Source organism: Caloenas nicobarica, chromosome 1, assembly GCF_036013445.1.
Source record: "Caloenas nicobarica isolate bCalNic1 chromosome 1, bCalNic1.hap1, whole genome shotgun sequence".
In the NCBI taxonomy this organism is placed as follows: domain Eukaryota; kingdom Metazoa; phylum Chordata; class Aves; order Columbiformes; family Columbidae; genus Caloenas; species Caloenas nicobarica.
The window spans coordinates 59,166,414-59,184,486 of NC_088245.1; the positions used below are offsets into that span (position 1 = coordinate 59,166,414).

Consider the following 18,073-nt stretch of genomic DNA (forward strand, 5'->3'; position numbering starts at 1 on the left):
GGAGGTTTTCACTGCAGCACGTGGAAAATAAAGGCTGTCTTGTAGTGAAACCAACTCATTTTGCAGAGAAACTGGATATATTAATAAAGAGCGTAGACAAGTACAAGCAAACCTTTAGTCTTCACCTCTGAAGGCTTGTTTAGTCTCAGTCTGGAGTCTGTCCTTCAGTGTGCACGATGGCCGTGAGATACCGCAAGCACCGTGCCTCTTCTGCCATGAGCAGGGAGGGGATGGTGTCGGACGGAATCCGGATTTCCTAACTTCGAGGTCACAGTTATGCCCTAAGACGGGTAGCAGAGAGGGCCTGAGGGTGGTAGAGTGCATTTGAGCTCATGGGTGTTTGTTTGCATGTTTTGGGATGTTTAGTTACCCAGCATGGTTGAATGAACATAATGATTTAGTTGGGGTGGGTCAGAGGGACTGAATAGGAAGAATAAGAATTTGAATGAATATATTTGAATAGCTATCAAGTTTCCTAACCCTTCTTTTCAAACGTCTGACTGTCTTTTTAATTAATTAACTATTTTTTCTACCAGGTGTTGGCAGATGAATCCAAATAGAGAAGTATTAAAGGGGATTTTGGAAGGGACATAGGGTAGATAAGAGACTGAGAATAATGACAGCCCCTCTTTCCCATTGCTTATTCTCAGCGGGACCTGCCTTCTGATTCTTGCTCTTTGAGCAGGTTCAGTGCTGGTTGTTCGATCAGTAGTAAAGTGTGTTTTGGGGATTAAAATCACAGCCAGAACAGGCAGCATCATGGAGACAGGTTGATCCCAGAGGCTTCCTGGAGAGGAGAGGACTCTGAGGTGACAGATAACGGCCTTGTTGGTACCTGCTGTGCCATACCTGAACTGCAGCGTCTCCTGCGGTGACTCCTGTGTTAGAAGACCCTCTGAAGCAGATAGGTCCCGTGGCTATAGCGGTGGCTGGCCACAAAGCCAGCCTTCCAGATCTGCCTCAGCAAAAGTGGGGCAGGAAAGCCGTGTGTTTGGGATGCCCTTAGCAACGCCATGTGTGCACCAAGTCCTAGGAGTAAGTTGGGTGGATTTGTCACCTGGGTGAGGGACGCAGTTGCATGCTTGATGTCTCCCATTTAGCTGCTTCGTAGGATCAAAACCTAATCCGCATTTCGTTTCTGACTGCTGAAAACATCCTTGCTTTTCCGATTCATGCTGAAGTTCTTGCAAAGGCAGCCTGGGAACGGAGCCCTTAGCTGGTAGTGGTCAGGGAGAGCTGTCTTGGTTTAGACCCATCACATTTGCTTTTAATGAAATAGCAACCAGCTCTTCCATACGGCTTGCACCCCTTAAAGATACTTTGTGCCATTTCGAGAAACAGACCAGCGTATTGGAACTGAAGAAACCTGCCTCAGCTTGTAACAGGTTATTATTACAGGGAGCAGAGTCTGGCTCTGATAGTAGCTCCCACTTTCGTCTGTCATGTCTGTGCAGGCAGCAGCTCGAAAAGACATAAAACTGGGAGGAAGAAAGACACCTCCTTTCTCCCTAGGTAAGGTTTTAATAATAAGAAACACCAGGTCTGAAGACTTTACATTGAAGTTTATTATGTGTATAAATTAGATAACAGACAAGAGAATGACACGGTATCTTCAACAACTGTCTTCTGCTTTTTAAAAAACCAAAAATGATTGGAAAAAGAATTAACAAAGACCTACTAGTGTCATATAAAACAGTCTATAACTCACAGGAACCATGTGGCTCCGCAGAAAAAAGTGATCACAGTATTATCTAGCAGTATAAAAAAATTGAGCAAACAGAGCTCTGGGGAGCTTTGCATTTCTGAGGAGAGACAGATGTCAAAGCTGCGTTTCTGATCCTGTAGGATGTTTGCAGGCACTCTGTAAAGCAACAACAATTCTTGGCCATTGTTTTTAGCTTTTTCTACCCTTAGTTTTTGGTGATAAAGTTAGTCTCCGAGAAGAGCTCACACCGAGCACGGGAGAGACTTTGCCTGAGCCCCCTTACAGCACTCTCTGATTTCTGGGGAAAAAGGTCTCCTAATATTAGTGGCAGAGCCAAGATCACAGTACCCAGTCAGGGAGAATTTCTCTCAGAAGGACTGGGGAAGGTGGATTAGTTCATAGTGAGGGAAGGCACGAAGAGAAGGTGAAGGTCCTGCTTCTTCACATGGCAAACAAGCCCACGGCGACTGTCGTGGCCAGGAAGCCAAGTGCCAGGATCCACCGCACCAGGGGAGTGGTGGGCATCATGCCTGTGTGTCTCCTGTTTGTCTTCTCGCATTCTTTCCCAGGTGCTGCACCTAGATTGAAGAGGAAAAAAAAAAAAAAAAAAGGTGGGTGAGAAGGGGTTGAGGCAAGAATCTGCTGGTTTGCCATGCCTGCTCTCGCCCGTGCTGGAGCAGACCCCGCTGGAGTTGTCAAGGGGAGAGCGAGGAATCCCAGAGGGAAACAGCGACAGCAGGTTCTGCGCTCCTGGGATGGGTGAATAAGGGAACCAGCAGATTTCACCGGGGAATCACAAAGGCGCACAACCCCTCTGCCTTACGTGAGTACCGCCCTCTTCCCTTGTCTCCTTACAGGCTTATAAATGTTCTGCCCAGCTCCATCAAACCCCTGGTGTATGCAGAAGACAGCCAGATAATTAAGCCGGAATTTTAAAAGGCATTTTTTCTCATACTTCCAATTGATTTAATTGATTAGGCATCTAATGACCTTAAACAGGTAGTCCTTAGCATTCCAGACAAATAATTTTCCCAGTACAACTTTAGGATGGGGTTCCTCATCCAACACCAAACTCTTCTGAAAATCCTACTTTTAAGAGTGTATTGGGAAAGGCGCAGCAAAGTTTCACAGGGAACTTTTACTGCTTTTCCCAAATAAGTTGGTTTATGCTTCACTGTCTAGAGATGCACAAGACTAAGTTTGCTTTTCATTCTTTGCTGCAGAAAAATGGTGGTTCAACCCAGTATGCACCGAGAAAATATGTTTCAGTTTTATAATGTGTAGGTCATAAGGGCTTTTTTATTTGAACCACATGTCATCAGGGAAACCACTCTCCTCCGTAAACATCTGAGCCTGCTCCTAACTTGGTCACAAGCCTGACTCTATGAAAAGGGATTGCGCTGTTCACAGCCGTTACTCGGGCTTCACCCCGTTCTGGGTCGGGACTTGGCAGCAGATGGAGCTTTTTCAGTTTTGCAGAATTGATGGGCAGCCGGCACATCTCCACTTCCCAGCTGGTTACATTTCACCATCCAGAACAACGCTCACTATAAACCCAGTACACTTGCAGGAGTGTTTTCAGAAAATACTTCTGGGTGGCAGGAAAATGGCCAGAGGGAGATTTAGTCCGAAAGGACAAGCTGTTGGATGGGGCTGTGTGTCCAGAAGAACCTTCTGTCAGCATCACAGCACCACGGCTGATCTGCTGGGCCCAAAATTGCCACCTTTGCTTCTGTGAACTCAAGGCCAGTTTTCCCTGCGGTCAAAACTCATGTGGCGAATGAACCTTACACTTGTTAACACCTAAGAGGAGGAGAGGGGAGTCTCTTCTTGTAAAGCTCCCGCATTGACACTATTTCTGGAGAACCCACATGTGTCATCCCTGCTGTGTTCACGTCTAGAAGCAGCTATGCACATACCAGTGGCTCTCCTTGCCCTGCCTACTGATGGCTGGAGAAGAGACAGGGCAAGCACCTCATGCCTGTTTCTCAGTGGCTTTTATAAAGAAGAAGAGAGGAAGGGAGGAGAACAAAACCACAAGGGGCAATGTTAAACACCTGCACTTAGAAGTGTCTTACCGTGCTCATATGATTTATTAACATTCCTTGTGCGAAGCTCTGCCTTCGGCTGTCGAGGATGACCATTTTCCTGGCCCTTAGACACCAGCTCCTGCAGTGCCTCAAACACCTGAGGAGAGGGAACACTGTCTCATTATGGGGCCTCCTCTTCTCCTTTCACTGGACCCCTTACCCCTGCCCCAGGCACTTTAGGAACTAGAGGAAGACACGAGCCTTCAGTCCAAGTCTCCTGGCACTTTTTGCACAGAACATAATCTGCCTGTGTGGTTGAGTGTGTGTCTTTCAAACTCCTTGTTCACTTTACAGGTTCTCCCTGAAGCTTCCAGCTCAGGAGAAGGCTGTTGCCCATCTTCTGATGGGAAGGAAAGCAAGGTACCTGTGCATCTAATCAGCATCCACAGAGGACCTGTGGAGCTGTAGCACAGAGGTAGGACAGATAGGTGGTGATCCCCACTCCCAGTATAAGCCCTCATTCACATCTGAATAATGGCACATGGAAGAGACTGAATTCAAACTCTGGGGGAGGGAGAAGAGACGTTCAGAGACCACCCTTTTATTAGGCTCCTAGGTTGGACAAGTGTAGCCATCCAACTCTGACTAGCTCGCCCTAATCCATGACTTCCTGTAAGCTCCACAGCAGAAATACCAGCTGTGCCTTTCCCCTGTAGCTATTATCTTGTTTGACAGAGTATGTGGGCTGGCTGGTTGTTACTCACCTGTATATTTAGCAGGAATGCTTTCTTGGCCTCCTCCAAGACTCTTTTCTTAGTGGCAAGATCCATCTCAAGGGCATTCATGCGGGAGCGGTAGAGCTGCTTGAACTTGGTGGCGTTGGAGACTCCATCGAAGGTGAAGAAAGCCAGCCCTTCTCCAGTGCTGGGCAGCTGGAGGGCCTTTTGGGCAATTTTCTTGAGCACCTGCCCCCCAGACAGGTCTCCCAAATACCGAGTGTAGGCATGGGCCACCAGGAGCTCTGGGTGGTTCTTGCCTACGTAGTGGAGCCTCTCAATGTATTTCTGAGTAGCCTCAGGACATGGGATCTCTTTCCTCCAGTTGCTGCCGTAGAAGTACTCCAGGTCTTCCTCCAAGGCAGCTTTCCGGTGCAGCTCCGCCGGAAAATAGACAGGGGCATAAACTGGCTTGTCCTTGTTACGTTCAATCTCTTCCTCCAGAGCAGAGTAGATGAAGTACAAGGATGCTGTAACCAGCTGAAAGAGAAGGAAGAGAACGAGTTACAGGTGCATCTGTCTGTCTTCTTCAGGTTTTGGGGACAAATCCTGCTAATGAAAGTTACCCATGGGCACACACTGTGTGGGTCAGGGATATCTGTGATGTTCCAGGTTTCCTATGCAGAAAACAGAGTTGCAAGGTGCAGTGGGACACCATTTAGCCCTTTCCCTTCTGCTTGAGGCAGCATCAGGTAAGACCTAGGACCTTTCCAGCAGATATTGGTCTTACGTGACCTTAAAAGCCACTGCCTTCACCTTCAAGTCAAAGTTCTTGCAGCTTGATGTAATGGAAACTGGAGCCCTATGAAATCATGCCTGCTATATTCTCATTCCCTCGATCAATAGAGAGGGGATATTCCCAAAGGTATATTTTCTGGTGCATTGTTCGAATCTGAATGCTTCAATATGTGGCTTCCCTTTGTGGAGCCTTGTCAGATGATGACACACTCTGTTTATTTTCCAACATATTCATCCTGTTGGCATCCCACTGCCCTGGGAACTGAGGCACCACCGCTCTCCTTGTTCAGACTTGCAAGTGGGCTTGCCTCCTCGGTTGCCTCCAGGAGAGAAGCTAAGAGGGGGCTGGAAGCACAGCCTGCCTCTGAAAGCCGCCTCTGTGAGGGAGCCCTGCGAGGCCCTGTGTTCTCCTCTCTATTTTTAAACCATTGTTATTGTTGTTTTTCCCAGCTTATGCGATACTTTCTTCTATCTGCCAGATTTTCCACGTGGCGTAAGACAATCCAGCTGTGTTCTTTCCTTCCCCGGGCATGCTCTTTTCAGAGGCTGTATACATATTTACACCCACACCACCCCCTTCCTTGCACTGGAATCCCTTCTCAGCAGCAAAGGGTAAAACACAAAGGTATAGCAGTACAGGTGAGCCAGTTTTTTTGGGGGGGGATTACACCGATGACAGGAGAGAAAGCAGTTTACTCTCACACAAAGCAATCAGAGTTGTCATCTCAACTTTTCCCCACTGTTTCAGCAAATAGGACTTTGATAAGCACACAGGCAGTGGCTTAGTTGTGGAAACAAATATTCCGATCCCGAGAACCCACGTGTGAGGGTAGATAGATAGGTTTGCCAAGAGAGTAAACAAAAACAGAGGTTTTCTAAACAATAACCAGTTATCCAGCTTCCTGGAAAAGAAATAAAATGTGGGAACATTGCCTAACAAATTAAGAAAGTATAACTTGACTGGTTGTTTTCAGAGGCAGGTAGTGGTTTAATGGGAAACGTGGCTTTTGAAAACAGTCATTACTTTTTAAAACTCACGTCACATCTCACTCCCCCTGATAGCATGTAAATATCTTCTAATAAACTGAGCTGCGTTCCTGAAGGCCTGACTTTAATTTACAGTATTGCCAGCCTGTCTCAAAGTTCACTGCCTAACCAATGTCACATTTCTAACAGCGCAAAGTCAGAATTTGAGATTAAATTTATGCTTGACTAAGTGTCCTTAAAGTGGCCCGTCAGAAATAAGAAGTCTTTTTCTTACTCCTGTGGATTTATTTGCCAAGGAACAATTCAACAACAAAGTAATTAAGCCATAGGGTGAATCACTGGCTGTTATTTGCAAGGCCATGCGTCACATCGTATAGCCTCCTAGGAATTTCTGGCCTAGGTGTGTACTTTGTTTTTACTTACGGCTTTGTTATGTGGCTCGGATCCCAGGAATCATGTATCTAGGCAGGTTAGCTGCAGACTAATATCTGCAAATGTTTCTCTTTTGTCTTAAGTAAAGCAAAAAACTCCTACCTATTGGTGGCAGACATGGCTTGTTCACACTCAGTCTGCCTGTGAGTTGTTATTGTTCATGGTCTCAGCTCTGGTATAACCCGAGTGACAACTGAAACATTGCAAAGTTCAGTGCCAGAGATGATCCCACATCCTCACTTTCTCCCTCTTCCATCATTATTTCTAGCTGTAGCTGCTTAGAGTGTTATAAACTTAGTATTCTCCCTCTTTTTGTTATTTCAGCCATTCAACTATCTGCACGTAGTCCCATCTGCATTAACTACCATTTCCAATAATTAACATGCAGGCATTTATGAAGAGAAAAGCAATTGGATTAATCCCATCAACCTCTTTGTCTTTTCATCCTGTTTCAGCTTGGCTGCCTGTCCTCATGTGCACAGTCCCGCCCCACCTTCTGCAAGAGGAGCCGGTAAGATCTTAGGGTGCTGGAGTTTGATGGAGAGCATGTTTTGCAGGGGAGACGCTGATCCCCGACAGCTGTAATGCAAAGCACCTCCTTCCTTGCGCCGTCCCCCTCCTCCCCACTCTAGTCCGCATGCTGCCCTGCCTGATCTAACAGTGTATTTCCCGGCGAGGAAATCTCATCCCCAAGCAATGCTGCTACCAAGTACCTTAAACTCGTGGAGTGACACCTGCCCCTTCTGGAAATTCTTCATGAATGGCGTGTTCTCCGCCTGCTCATGCACCTCCTTGGTAGCTTCCTTCAGCAGTTCTGACAGGTCCTTGGACATGCTGGGGAAGAGCAGCAAAACAGATGTCAGTGCTGTCGCTCTCCTCCGGCAAGATGGATCTTAACTCTCCAGGAAAAAAGGGGGAGCCTGGGATGCCAGGAGAAGGAGCAGAGCGTTCCCAAAAGCCACAGATGGGAACCGGGGAGCACCAGCCTCCCAAACGCTGTCCCGAGTGAGGAAGACTGACAGACTCCATCCAGAGGTGAAAGCAGGAGCATGCCGTTCCCCGCAGAGCAGAAACAGGAACAGCACGCCTAAAAGCAAGGGGAGAAACACAACACTCTGCCGGCAAAAAATTTTCCTCTCGTTCCCATCCCGCTCTCACCTTTCGGAGCTGTGTGTCTGGGACGTTTCCATGTTTCCCCACTTTGTTTGACTCCTCCGCTTCCCTGTTGTTTTTTTCTTGCTTGTGTTCTCCTCCTCCTGCTCCCAGGACAGTGAGGCTCTGAGCTGAGCAGCCCAGCTCCCGCACCCAGCTTTATAGTTCCAAGCCACGTGAGCAGCCGAACCGCTGACCTCTGTGTGAACACAAACTTCTTGCAACACAACTGCACTTCCCTTCCCAGCCTGGCTGTCACCCTTTCCTCGCCTGCAGCCCCCAGGGACCAGAAGGAAGTCACCTGATGCCTTTTGGTAACTAAGCACAAACCAGAGGATGTCCAGCAACTTCTCCTTCCAGGGTGCCCCGCTCCGTAACCCTTTCAGCGCAGCGCCCATGGCAGGCAGAGCCCAAGTGCTGCAGGAGGTGCTCGTTGTGCTGGGGGCAGTGGGGTTGGATGGAGCGGGGGCTGGATTTACAGGGCTAGTGCCTGGGCGGGGTGGGCAGCCTCCTCTCCTTGTACCCCAGTCTGTGGCACCCTGCCTGGGGGAGCTGATGCAGCACCTGCTCTTGCACAACTCGGGTGTAAACCTCTCATTTCCCATGACCTTGCACATCTTCAGAGAGTATTTCAGGTAACACGGCACCTGTGGGCACGGGGATGGGGAGCTCAGCACTACAGATTGGGAGCATACCGCCCCCCGCCTTCATGGCAGGGAGCACAGCAGAGACCCTGGGGGATGTACCAGCTGTGGGGTGATCTGGCTGCTGTGGCACTTGCACACACCAGCCCTGGTCTGCAAGTGCCAGAACTGCCCTTGCACAGCGCCAGGGAACAAATCCTGTCACCTTGCGCAGGGCCAGCACAGGTGTGCCAGCACACGTGTGCAGTGAAATCCCTCCCGTGCTCTCTTGTGCATGGAGAAAATACTGTCTGATTTGTGTGGCAACTGGCCTCTGCTGTTAGTGCAGCTGTGTGCAGGGCGATTTAGGAGAACGGCGCTCCATCTCCTGGATAGCCAGAAACCTGGGGTAGCTGGTGGACTGAAAAGATGTCATACAGGGCTTGGGGGAAACTGAGGAAGTCTGCAGAGACTTCCAAAGGCAAATAATTTATCTGATTCGGTAAAAGAGAGTTGGACAAGGTACTTCGGCCAGTAGCTGGCTACTCTGCTGTTTTATCTGGTGAAGTGGTCAATGGGGCAGCCAAGAGGTGAAGCGGGGCCCTTTGTTTCCAGCTGTAGCTGTGCTGGGAGCAGGGCCAGCCAGGACAGACCATGCATTGGCCAGCTGTACTTTGGAAAAACATGTTTTGTGCTGAAGCCAAAGAGCAGGGCACTTAGAGCCACCATTTCCCTGCTGTTGTGGGTGTGAGAAAGCCCCGTGCAGGGGGTGGTAGGAAGGCAGAGCCTGGGGAGGAGGGAGAAGGGCTGTGGCATCTTCTGTCTCTCTGTCTTTCCCCTCCAGCAAGTCCGCTCTGTGGCTTTGCTGGTGGATGTGGCTGTCCAAGCCAGCTGCTTTGCCTGTCTCCCTGTCCCTGCACCTACATCTGGCCACAGCTGGGTTTGGTGCCGTAGGTTAGAAAGGCATCCTGGAGGAGATATGCTTCCACGCTTGTTTTTCGAGTTGGGCAGACATCTGGTGTGCGGTGCAGCGCTCAGGAAGGATTACTCAGCGTTTCCACCCTGACTCAGCCAGACTTTTCCTGTCTTGCTTTTGTCTTTTAAAGCAACAGTGCATGCTAGCAAAAGCTGTCACGTTCCACTCTTTACCCCCATGCCATCGCAGACAGCTTGCTACTGGCTTGCTCGTTTTTCTGTGAGGTAAAAGAAATGTTTCTTGGGATGTGTGAATCTTTAAAGCAAGTGTGACAAAGCTCCAAATATCCCCTGAGAGAGAGTTCCTGTGCAGAGCCCATGGGAGCACAGGGCTGCATGGCCAGTCCCTCCTGAAAATATTGATGCCATTTTACCACAAATACAGCCCCAAAATGAGCATTTCCCTCTGGTACCGCTACTTATATCTCACATTTTCTGTCCTTTTCAGCTGAATGGAGCAACCGTGAGACTGGGCCCAGGTCTCCAGAAAGGCCAAAATGCCCTGCAGCAAGACGGAAGGAGAACTGAAAGTGGGGCATCATCATCTTTGCAGTTGCTGGCCCAGGGCATTTCTGGCCCCATCCGGCTCTTTGCAGTGAGGACTTGCGTTGCTTCTGCTGTGCTGTTGCTTTGCGATGCGGGGAGCTTAATGACACCGAGTGCACCAGAGTGCTGGCAGAGATCTGCGAGGGACTGTCTCTTCCTAGAAAAGAACTTGGAAAGTCACAGAATCATAGAATCGTGGAAACATAGAATAGTTTGTGTTGGAAGGGACCTTCAAAGGTCATCTAGTCCAACCCCCTGCCATGAGCAGGGACATCCTCAAGTAGATCAGGTTGCTCAGAGCCCCGTCCAGCCTGGCCTGGAATGTCTCCAGGGATGGGGCATCGACCACCTCTCTGGGCAACCTGGGCCAGTGTTTCACCACCCTCAGTGTAAAACATTTCTTCCTCATGTCAGGCCTGAATCTCTCCTCTTTTAGTTTAAAACGATTACCCCTTGTCCTATCACAACAGGCCCTGCTAAAAAGTCTGTCCCCATCTTTCTTACAGGCCCCTTCTAAGCACTGAAAGGCCGCAATAAGGTCTGCCCAGAGCCTTCTCTTCTCCAGGCTGAACAACCCCAGCTCTCTCAGCCCATCCTCACAGCAGAGCTGTTCCAGCCCTCTGATCATTTCTGTGGCTCCTCTGGCCCCTCTCCAACAGGTCCATGTCTTTCCTGTGCTGAGGGCTCCAGAGCTGGACACAGGACTCCAGGTGGGGTCTCACCAGAGCGGAGCAGAGGGGCAGAATCACCTCCCTCGACACGCTGGCCGCGCTGCTTTTGCTGCAGCCCTTGCAAGTGATTCCCAGAGGAAGGAGGTGTGTGCTTTTAGCAGCAAGAACAAACTGGCCCTCAGAGCAACTCACTCTGGGCATGGTGGGCTACTGGAGGCCGCAGAGGCCGGCCTGCATCCAGGTCACTGGGAGATTTTTCTTGGACCGCATCGGAGTGTCAGACCTGTGGTCTCCGTCATGCCTGTCAGAAGTCCTGTTGTCTCCTGCTCTTCTAGCAAGCAGCAGCCGGGTGGTACCAGAGCTGCTCGCTGTGAGAGCGATGTACATGGGCACCAGTGAAACTGCCTGGGAGATTCCTAGCAAAAACGAATCAAGTAGCCTCAGGTGAGATATTCGTAATAGTTCCTGCTGGGCTTAAAAGCCTCTATCTGCACAGCCCAGCCCCTGAGAAAATGCTTAATCGAGAGATTGTGTCAATAAATAGTTAACAACAACAGAAAGTTATTGAGGGGTCGGTGTTTTCATCAAAGGTAGGGAAGCGGGGGATTTTATCCTCTTTATAAACTGAACAGCATGTTATACCAATACATTTAGAGATAGAAACACCTGGTTACACAGGCAGTTACAGACTGCCAAGCCAGCTTTCTTGAACCCGTGTGGGAAATCGCGGTTCCACGCCGGGCTCCAGCGCGGCTCCCGGCAGCTCAGCTCTGCTCGGCTCGGTTTGGCTGGCAGGGAAGGCACGTCTGGTCTGGGTGAAAGCCAGCCTTCCTTCACTGGCTCGGAGGAGTTAATGGGCTCTCTCAGACCGTGACACAGCAAAATGCAGCTGCCTGTTTTGCACATGGAGAGCTGACTCAGTAACCAGGAATGGCTGAGTAATGGTAGGGGAAAAAAAAAAAAAACAAAGCAACAAACCACCAAATAACAAAGAACAAAGGAGTTGCGATAACGGCTTAACATGACTTGCTGAAGAAGGGAGCCAGTGCTGGAGTGTAGGGGGATGTGCTGCGGGTTAATTCGTGTTTAGCAAAGGGAGATTGCTGGGCCCAGCCTGGCTCCAGCAGCACTGATTGTGCTCGCTGCTGTCAGCATTGAACAATCCAAACCAGATCAAAGATACAGGAGGAAAAAGGGAGTTTGGGACTGAGACGCACTGGAAATCCCCCTGGGGAGCGCAGGCACTGCTGGCGTCCTCTGGACTGGCCTCACTGGTACCTTTGGTAGGGTCCCATAGATGGACGTGGCTGTGCTGGGCAAACCCCCACATGGGAACCCCAGAGACCGACACTGTGGGAGAGGGAGGTGCAGGCAGATTTCTCGGGCATGAATGAACCAGCATGACAAAAACAGGATGTGCAGATTACAATACATATTTTTTATACATGTATGGGTATACACATGCTGCAGCGCATGGGTGTCTCCAGCACATGGCTGTGAGCAAGGAGAGAGCTCTGGGCTGGCTGGGAACAGAGCAGGGAGGAGGAGGGAGAACAAAAGCAGCACCCTGCAAGGTGCGTGCCTGTTCTGTGACCAGAGACCCATAGAGCCCACCACGATCCTCAGAGCATCAATGCTGGTGGGGACAGACCCTGTGACCTGCTGGGGCTCTGCTTTAAGAGCAAAAGGGATGTGCGGGAGGGAGCAGGGCAGAGTTAGCAAATAAAAACCCCGTTTGTGCAACTGCTTCAGTGTGTGCTGCCTCCTTTGTTTCGGTGCTACAACCGTGTAAAACAAAGTGTGCCCTGACTGCGAGACAGGACAAACTGTGAAAATCCGGATTTGGAAATCCCACACATGCGACAAGGAGAACCTTGCGCCACAGCTCACACCTGTTTCTAAGGGGAGGGGAGGAGATGAAGCTGGAAACCAAGTTTTGCAAAGAGAGTGAGACCCACGCCCCCCTGCCCAAGGTTTCCAAACCACCTCTGCGTGGTTCCCTGCCCCTGGAGTACGGGAGGTGCGTGTCCCCCTCCTGCACGGCGCTGGGCGGTCGGTGGGCTGTGAGCAGCCGCGGCTTTTTCTGGAGATTTCTCCGATTGTCCCGAGGAGCGGAACCAGAGCCAAGGGCAGCAGCTGCAATCCCAGGGCGGCGCAAAGGAAACCGCCCCTTGAACAAACATCCTCACATGGCCCCTGCTCCACCGTGACTCAGCAAAACAGCCCCTCCGCCACAGCCCGAAACCTTTACTCAGCAATACTGGGTGACCCGGCGTGATCCTGACTCAGCAGGATGCCCACACTGGGGAAAAGGCGAGTCAGCATTAGCGGGAGGCCGACTGCGGGGTTTTGGGGCTCATGCAAGAGTGGGGAGTCCCGCTGGGACGTGCAGCATCGCTGGCAGTGGCAAAACGCTCCCCCCGCTCCAGCTGTGCTTCCCAGCGCTCTGCAGCTGCACGGGGGGGCAGGAAGGGTCAGGAAAGCTGGTGTCCCAGGCCACCAAAGCTGCACACCTCGCTGACCTGGGGACACGGAGGGTGCTGTGGCCATCTGCCCTGGGAGCAGGACAGTCCCTGCTCCATATGGAGGGAATCGACGTGTGGGAACACTGTTCTCTGGGGTGCTCGGGGGGCACCCGGCTTCACCTGTGCTGGTAGAAAACACCAAACCCAGGAGATACAGGGTGTGGGAAAGAGTTTAATTTAGAGGTTGGCATGTGGGCCGCGTGGAATTTAAGTGACTTGCCCAAGGCCATACAAGGTGTCTGTGGCACAGCCTGTATCTCCCCTTCCCCCTCCCTTTTTGTCACGTATTACCAAAGGTCACTCCAGGACAGGCAGACAAGTCTGTGTTTACCCCATGGAGCTTCTGTTTGTTTTGAAAGCACGACACTACCTGCTAACGAGAAGGAATAAGACAAAGAGGGGTCATCATGGGCAGATATTTCTTCAAAGCCCTTAATTTAGGGGGCAGGGTGGGCTCAACATTAGAGATCCCTGTGCACCACGGTGCTTATGGACCACAGCAGCTAGTGCAAAAGAGCAGGAACATCCCCCTTTTTGGGAAGGTCTTCTGGGGAGCCAGGTCTGTCGCCTCTGTGTGGCCGAGACCCCCTTCGCTTGAGTAGAGCCTGGCACAGCAGGACCTCAGGGCTGTGGCTGCGGCTCTTAAGCTAAATAATCATTAACGAGAGCACCTGGCAGACGTGGAATGTGGAATTTGAACTGAAGTGTTCAGCTGCTGGGTATGGTTCGGCAGAAGCGAGAGGGGCCAAAGGTGCTTGGCACAGGGCGAGCCGCCCCCCTATCGCTCTGACGGGGCCGGTGCTGGATGGTGTGAATTGCTGTACAAAAGGTGTCAGCGGGGGCAGGCAGGGAGGCACTGCTGGCAGCAGATCACACACACCCTGGCTTTTTTTTTTTTTTTTTTTTTTTTCCTATTTGGACCAAAATTGTGCAAAGGAGCTCAGAGAAATCGGCACCTATCTCCCACTGAGACTGGTCTGGTTTTTAAGGCCCTTTATTTTTGGTCAAGGAGCTAAAAATAGCACTGAAGTGCCTCGCAGCAATTTTTCTAAACAGATTTTCCTGCTGCTCTGTACTGCTGAAAGAAGCTCTCCTAAAGCTGCAGGAAAGCCATGTCCTTGCCTCACCCCATCGTCAAATTCACCTTGTGCCTGATCCATGCTTTTTTGCCGAGATCACTCAGGAAAACACAGCTCCTGGAGACTGGCACATGTGGCTTTTCTGTGCCAGGAGGGAATTACTGATCCTCCCAGAGAAGAGCCCCCAGCCTCAGTGTTGCAGAGCGGAACATCCCCTCGCCCCCTGACCAGGGGCTCCCGGCAAGGACCAAGAAACGCCGCTGGAGCCGGTGCTGCAGCAAACTTCTCCTGCTCCTGGGGAGCAATCCTGTCCCCCCTCACCCACCTCCATCCCTCTGACCCTGCAGGGGGAGGGGGAAGCGAATCTGCCTGCTTGTGCATTCTGAACCCGCTGTGGTTCCCCTGCACCCTGACACACACACGGGATTTTGCAAGGACAAGGGCAGATAGGGAAGTGGGAGATTTTGCTTGTGAGCCTGTGCCCCTGAGTCTCTGTCCCCTTGCTCAGGTTTTGCCGGTCACTGACACAAAGCAACAGGGATGCTTGTTCACCCAACACGTGGCGGAGCTGCTGGACGCCGGGTGGGATGGATGCTCTGGGTGCCCTAAAAGCCAGGGGAGATCAGGCAAGTCAACGAAAGAGAAATCTTCTCAGGGCTACCAAACACCTTGGCATCACCCTGGTGCAAGAAGTCACCTCTGTCTGCGTGGTTCGTGGAAGTATCTTCAGGCGAAACAGAAAAAACCCCCCACGCTGGCTGCCAGTGTGACTCCTTGTGTTGCACCCGTGACCACCAGCCACCTCCATTTCCTTGCTCCCAAGCATTGCAGCACCTGCTTTCCCTCTCATGTGTCTGCACATTTTCCTATCCTCCTCTCTTTTTTTTTTGTCTCTTTGCTCTCTTCTTGTGCTTCCATTTACTTACACCCCCACACAGATAAAATGAGTTACCTACAGAAATGTTTTCCTTCCTCACAACCCCCTCTCTGCTGCCCGAGTCCCCACCATATGTCCCTTCCCAGTATCTCCGTCTGCCATAAGCAGCACCACCAACAGCGATCTGAAGGGAAGGGGAAGTGGCTTTATTCTCATTTTGTGAAGGAAGGGAGAATTTCTTTACTCAAAATAAGCTTTGAGGAAGTTTTGATATGGCAGAGCAACACAGAAGTCCTGTGGGATGGAGAAGAGCCTTCCCAGTGTACTAGCATGGGGTACTTCTGTGATGATTTGTGAGAACAATGTTGTGGGAAATCAGGCAATATTTTTGTTAACCGCTCTTTAAAAAAAAAAAAATCATGTAGTATTTGGAAGTTAGTAGTAGGTAAAAGAGAAGCTTGGGTTTTTTTGCCTTTATGCATCTGATATTGGTGTGCCAAGAACCATGCAACCCAAACATCATGGAAATTCTCGTTAACTTTTAGCATGTATTTGATTTTTATAGATGTGGAGCAACTCTGACCCAGTACAAGGAAGTCATGCCTTTCTTCAGCTTACATAGAAACAACTGTTCTGGGTCACGCGAAATATCCATCCAGGTCAGGATCCTGTTCCCAGTGTGGTTACTAATGGATGCTCAGACACAGCGTAAGCGCTCCTTCCCGGTCCCCGTGCGGTCACAATGCCCGAACGCGTGCTCTGGAGCGGTGGCTGTGTGCATCCATGCTGGGCTACTGCTTGCAGCATAGTTCTTAGAATAAGGAAAAACTCTGTTTTGTTTTGTTTCCAGTGGTTGCTTAGCCTGCTAAGCAAGCCACTGCCAAGCAAGAGGCTGTCCTCTGTGGTTGGCGGAGCCCAGGCTGAGGGACCACAGCCATCTGGTGGTCAGAAGAGAGCAGGCAGCGTTATTTTTTAAAAATAGCAACATCAGAAAATACTTTTAAAAAGGAAAAGGCAGTTGAAGGACTTCTTTATAGTGGTGTAATTTTATTTTTTCACGATCATAATGCAGTTTCTGCCAATGGAAAACGCTTGACCCTTGTGGACCTGGCAGGTTTTTTTCTACAAGTTCCTCCTCGAAAGAAACTCTGCAACATTACTCAAGCTATTACTGGTAAAATCTATAACAAGCATGATTGTGGAAGTGCTAATTTGGGCATAGAAAGATTCCATGCCCTCATCCCCATTGTTCATATTGTCACTTGTGTGAAAAAAGATACATCATCCCTGTGGGATAAATCTCTGTGTCAGGTGGCCCACAGTGAAGAGCACTGTGACCATGGCTGGCTGCGTGGTGGGGAGGGGACAGGCTCACCTGGAGGGCCACCAGCAGCACTCTGAATTGTCACCTGTTGGTCATTGCTTCAAACTGACCCCACTTGACAGCCACCAAAAACCCTTCCCACCTGTTCGCTCTGTGACGAAAATAGTGGCGTGCCAATTCCCCTGTGCCCAAGTCTTCCTTAGGGGCAGTCCCCTCTTGGCTTTGCCAGCACATGTGCCAGCTGTCTGGGGAGGAAGAAAACAAGGTGAGGGTGGAGAAAGGATCCCTATCCCAAGGTGAGCTCAGGGCATCCCAGGGGCAGCAAGGAGGAGCTTGGGCTCCCTGTGCTCAAGGTATATATTTGGGCATGGCTTCAAAAGCCAAAGGTTTCTCTTTCAGGGGAAAGTGCAGGCAATGCACCAAGACAGCTGGAGGAGAGATTTAAGCACTCACTGAGGCATGAACTGGTGTTCAAAACATCACCCCTGTGAAGAGGTTGGTGTCCTGTGCAAATGCTGATTGAGCACCATAAGCTCTCCCTTCCTGGCAGAGCTGGGCAGCCTCCAGGCACAGGCAAGAGGGTTTGGGCATCAAGCCCCTTGCTCCCTTCTGGCCCCAAAACTGCAAAACCCATCAGCTTGGGCTCCATTGTGTCTCTGCTCTTGCTTCCTGGTAGAAAAGAATCTGGAGGTGTTGGTCAACAGCAGCTGAACATGAGCCAGCAGTGTGCCCAGGTGGCAAAAAAGGCCAACAGCATCCTGGCTTGTATCAGGAATAGTGTGGCCAGCAGGACTAGGGAAGTGATCGTCCCCCTGTACTCGGTGCTGGTGAGGCCCCAGCTCGAATCCTGTGTTCAGTTTTGGGCCCCTCACTACATTGAGGTGCTGGAGAGAATTCAGAGAAGGGCAACAAAGCTGGTGAGGGGTCTGGAGCACAAGTCTGATGAGGAGCAGCTGAAGGAACTGGGGCTGTTCAGCCTGGAGAAAAGGAGGCTGAGGGGAGACCTGATCGCTGTCTGCAACTACCTGAAAGGAGGTTGTAGCATGGAGGGGGTTGGCCTCTTCTCCCAAGTAATAAGTGATAGGACGAGAGGAAATGGCCTCAAGTTGCACCAGGAGAGGTTTAGATTGGATATTAGAAAAATTTCTTCACGGAAAGGGTTGTCAGGCATTGGAACAGGCTGCCCAGGGAAGTGGTGGAGTCACCATCCCTGGAGGTGTTTAAAAGATGTGTAGATGAAGGTCTTAGGGACATGGTTTATTGACAGTGTTAGGTTAATGGTTGGACTTGAGGATCCTGAGTGTCTCTTCCAACCAGAATGATTCTATTATTCCTCTCCTGTAGGTGCTCCAGGAGGGGAAGCTCAGCATTTGTCCCTTTTGCCTTCCATCCTTCTTGTGTTTTTCTGTTGAGACTGGCAGGAGGGAAGCTGCAGGGGCTCTCAGATCCTTGTGGCTCAGCTCAGCATCCTTCTCTCAGGAGGGACCTGCCCTTGCAGGTCTGCAGCACTGGGGGGATGCTGCCATGGCCTGGAACTCATGGACCCTCATGGTGAGAGCAGGGTGCTGTGTGGGAAAATCATTAGACTGGGCTTTCCTTTCCCCACCACCTCCAGAAGACAGCATGCACACGC

General features: G+C 50.6%; 1 protein-coding gene across 1 annotated transcript; it reads right to left on the minus strand.

Moving 5' to 3' along the window:
• Positions 1 to 1,577: 1,577 nt before the first annotated feature.
• Positions 1,578 to 7,927, minus strand: HMOX1 (heme oxygenase 1). The gene is made up of 5 exons (XM_065649773.1): positions 7,827 to 7,927; positions 7,382 to 7,502; positions 4,500 to 4,991; positions 3,784 to 3,892; positions 1,578 to 2,283 (listed from the first exon to the last, which is right to left on the minus strand). Exons 1-5 carry the CDS (start codon positions 7,856 to 7,858, stop codon positions 2,147 to 2,149), a joined length of 891 nt encoding a protein of 296 aa, XP_065505845.1. The 5' UTR covers positions 7,859 to 7,927; the 3' UTR covers positions 1,578 to 2,146.
• Between the last annotated feature and the right edge of the window lie 10,146 nt (positions 7,928 to 18,073).